The sequence below is a fragment of the Diaphorina citri genome, unplaced genomic scaffold (genome assembly GCF_000475195.1).
Source record: "Diaphorina citri unplaced genomic scaffold, Diaci psyllid genome assembly version 1.1 scaffold3662, whole genome shotgun sequence".
NCBI classification, from domain to species: Eukaryota; Metazoa; Arthropoda; class Insecta; order Hemiptera; family Psyllidae; genus Diaphorina; species Diaphorina citri.
Window position 1 is genome coordinate 14,925 of NW_007381062.1, and position 3,221 is coordinate 18,145.

At 40.7% G+C, this 3,221-nt stretch overlaps 2 protein-coding genes across 2 annotated transcripts in view; both read right to left on the minus strand.

Moving 5' to 3' along the window:
• Window positions 1-1,033, minus strand: part of LOC103520471 (titin-like) — a 13,254-nt gene extending 12,221 nt beyond the window's left edge. Inside the window, exon 1 of the mRNA XM_026831574.1 lies at window positions 1,010-1,033. Coding sequence (XP_026687375.1) covers window positions 1,010-1,033 — 24 coding nt within the window. The remainder of the gene's footprint in view (window positions 1-1,009) is intronic.
• A 55-nt stretch (window positions 1,034-1,088) lies between these two features.
• LOC103520472 (titin-like) lies at window positions 1,089-2,985 on the minus strand (the record flags this gene model as incomplete). The annotated part of the gene is made up of 3 exons (XM_008485568.2): window positions 1,089-1,213; window positions 1,786-2,074; window positions 2,630-2,985. Coding segments are annotated over 3 exons (755 nt in total), but the record flags the coding sequence as incomplete, so codon positions are not given.
• Between the last annotated feature and the right edge of the window lie 236 nt (window positions 2,986-3,221).

The window sequence follows — 3,221 nt, forward strand, 5'->3', positions numbered from 1 at the left end:
TTTTGGGAGAATACCTACAACACAATCCCGCCATAAAACACCCCCTTTTAAGGTTCTCACTACAAACGTTGTGTTTAATGTTGTAAACTATTCACCCCATTTTTCTATTTGTCATGGGCATATTATCCTGTTTGTTTTCCATTCAACTTAACTACGTTCCTTGTTCTTTAAACCAATTTTATCCATTTATTTGATGTTACCAAAGTAATTCGTAGTCAATGCGAGGCATGGATGAAAAGAACCAAAAAATTGGATTCCTTTTGATAACGAATCAAAAATTGAGTGGATCGCGAAAATTCTTTTACTTTGGGTATTTATTTCTAGTTAAGGTAACGGTAATCATTTTGTTGTTGTTTGTTGAGTGACTTATCGGAAAATTTTGCGAAAATTTGATTAGAGGGAGGGCACCGAAAGACAGGGAGGACAAAAGATAGGCAACAGAAGAGGGGTCGGCCTTCCCTGGCGTGGGGGCCAATGGGGATTTTTAACAACGGTTCTCTCATCCGGGGGTGGGATAGGTTGGACACCTGGCCTTACTGGGGTAGTTCGCTTCTTACTTTCGGCTGGTGATAAACCCTACCCCATCTACCCCAGATTGAGAACAAAGTAAGGAAGAGGGAGGAGGAGAAGAGTAGGTAGAGATGAAGATGAGGAAGAAAAAGTGGAAAATCTGTAAGGAGTCAAATCAAAAATTATTACACCACCCCCTTTTAATTTAAATCTTTCTTATTAGGAAATTTTTTTTTTTTTTTTTTTTTTTTTTAAGACCATAACATTTCCATGGATGTTTATCTAAATCCTTTATAACCCTACAACAGTTTATTGTATGTAAAGACATTTTTTATATATACAGGTATTAGGTGAAACAATGTTTTCATGTTTCCCCCAGGGGTAGTTATTTATTAAAATCCCTGCCACACCAAATTTTTATAAATTGTATCGTTGAGTTACAGAGTTATTAAGTACCTCACACGGGAGATAGGATTTAGATGAACCAAAGGTATATAGCCCGGGAACAATTGGTGGAAGGCATCATTTACGTTTTTTTTTTTTTTTTTTTTTTTTTTTTTTTTTCAGTTTTGTTCCTCACTTTCCTCCGATATCTACTTACATTTCCGTCTCAGGGGCAGATTCACTTGCAGAGTATCCAATTCTGACACCACATAGGGTGGAGGAGAGGGGGGTGTTTCCTTGGACTCCTTGGGTTCGTAAGCTGTGGCGGGGGAAATGGTAGGCGAAATAATAAGCATAGGGGTTAGAGCCAAGCATAGGTTGATGTTAGAAAGCAATAAGCAATAAATAAGCATATACGAGATGGGCTTTAAGCAGTAATCCCGATCAATAGTTGTCTGGCGATAAGCGTAAAAGTTTAAGCAAAGCATAGACCTTAGGTACAACTGCAAAGTGAAGAACTAACGTGAAAGTCGACACAAGCATTAGGTACGTGATATAATACACTCCCAAGGGCCTCAATATTTCCATAGAGACAAAAGGGACTTTTTTGATATCCTTGGTGAAATACCTATCTTGTGGCTGAATCCAAAAAGCGAATTTAAATTTCGTTTAAGTTTTGGATTGAGTAATCTCAATGGTTGATTTAAAAATAATAATGATAATAATAAACCAACAATCAGATTAGACACTTAATCCAAGAGTTTAACTTAAACGGTGTTTAAACTCACTGTGTGGACCTGGCCATTCAAAAATCTCAGTTAAAGAAAAGTGGTTGGGTGATGTCGTTCGTGGAATACCACCTGGTTAGAGTGATCATCAAGTTCTACTTACGGTCCACATTCAGATTGGCTGCAGACTCCACCGTGCCCTCCTTGTTGGTCACCTTCACCGAATATCTTCCCTTATCTTTGGTGCTACACTGGATCAGCGTCAGAGTGTGTGTATTTTTCTCTGAAGTGATCTGGCGGTCCTTGATGAGTTTGCCGTCCTTGTACCATTCCACCTTGGGAGACGGCTCACCACCCACTTGAACGCTTAGGACGGCGCTTTCACCTTCCGTGATGGAAACGTCATGCAGAGGCTCTAGGATGGATGGTTTTTCTGGTTTACCGGTGTTCACCTGAAGAAGAAGGCAGTTCAGATAAGTGTCTAGTGGTTGTTTTATTGCTACGAAAGAAGGCACTTCAGACAAGTGTCTAATGTAGTGGTTATTTCACTGCTACAAAATGAAAATGGCGCGGCGATGAAACACTCTTTGAAAAATGTTTTGTAAGAGATAAGGTTTGCCGTAAATAAGTCAGCGGCCAAAGCATCAGTTCCCAATATATCACTGAAGTTAAAGTTGAGCGTTGTATGTATGTCGAAGGATCATGGGTGACCATGACTATCCGGGCAATCGCGTGCTGGTTTTTCTCGACCTCACACACAATGGGTGAGGTTAATGCGGGTAGCTTGTCGCAGAATGGAAGGTAAAACAAAACCCCCGTCTCCAAAAAAAAAATAAAAAAAAGCTTGGGTTAAACCCTTGAAATAATAATAAAGAAAATAATCTAGAATAAACTCGCTATTAGAATGCTGTACCTCGTAGATTCGTCCTTTAGGGCTGTTTGTCCCTATAACTAATCCTCGAAGTGGACTTTTTGTGTATGTTGGAGCACCTGAAATACCATCTCACCTTAACAGGGATGTCCATCTTGGCCTCTCCCTCCCGATTCTTCGCCACCACAGTGTACACTCCCTCCTCTCTCTTCTTAATAGACTTGATCGTCACAATGGACACATAACTGTGCATATCGGACTGGTCCGAAAACACCACCTCGTCAGTTTCCTGCAGAGGTTCGCCGTTGTAGTACCACAGGAGGTCCGGTTCGGGCACCGCCACCAGACGCACTTCCAGGGTGACTTCGGAATTCTCTTCGGCGTAAACCGGTTTGGTCTTCTTGGAGAACGTGGGCGGAATGCCTTCCAAGATGTCGGCCAAGGATGACTCTCTGGAGAGAGGGGGAAATATTACAAATGGGAAATATGCTTCTGGGAATTTTTTGAAATACCCAAAACCGAGGGGGAAAAATCTGGCTAGCCTAGTTAAATTCGTAGAAGCTTAACCCATCCTTTAGCGCTGTTTGCCCCTATACCTAAGCCTCGGAGTGGGCTTTTTGTGTATGCTAGCCTAGATACCTTGGAAGGTTGCACGTGATACCAAAGTAAAAGTACTAATTCTATCTCGATTTTTTTTTTTTTTTTTTTTTTTTTTTTTTTTTTTTTTA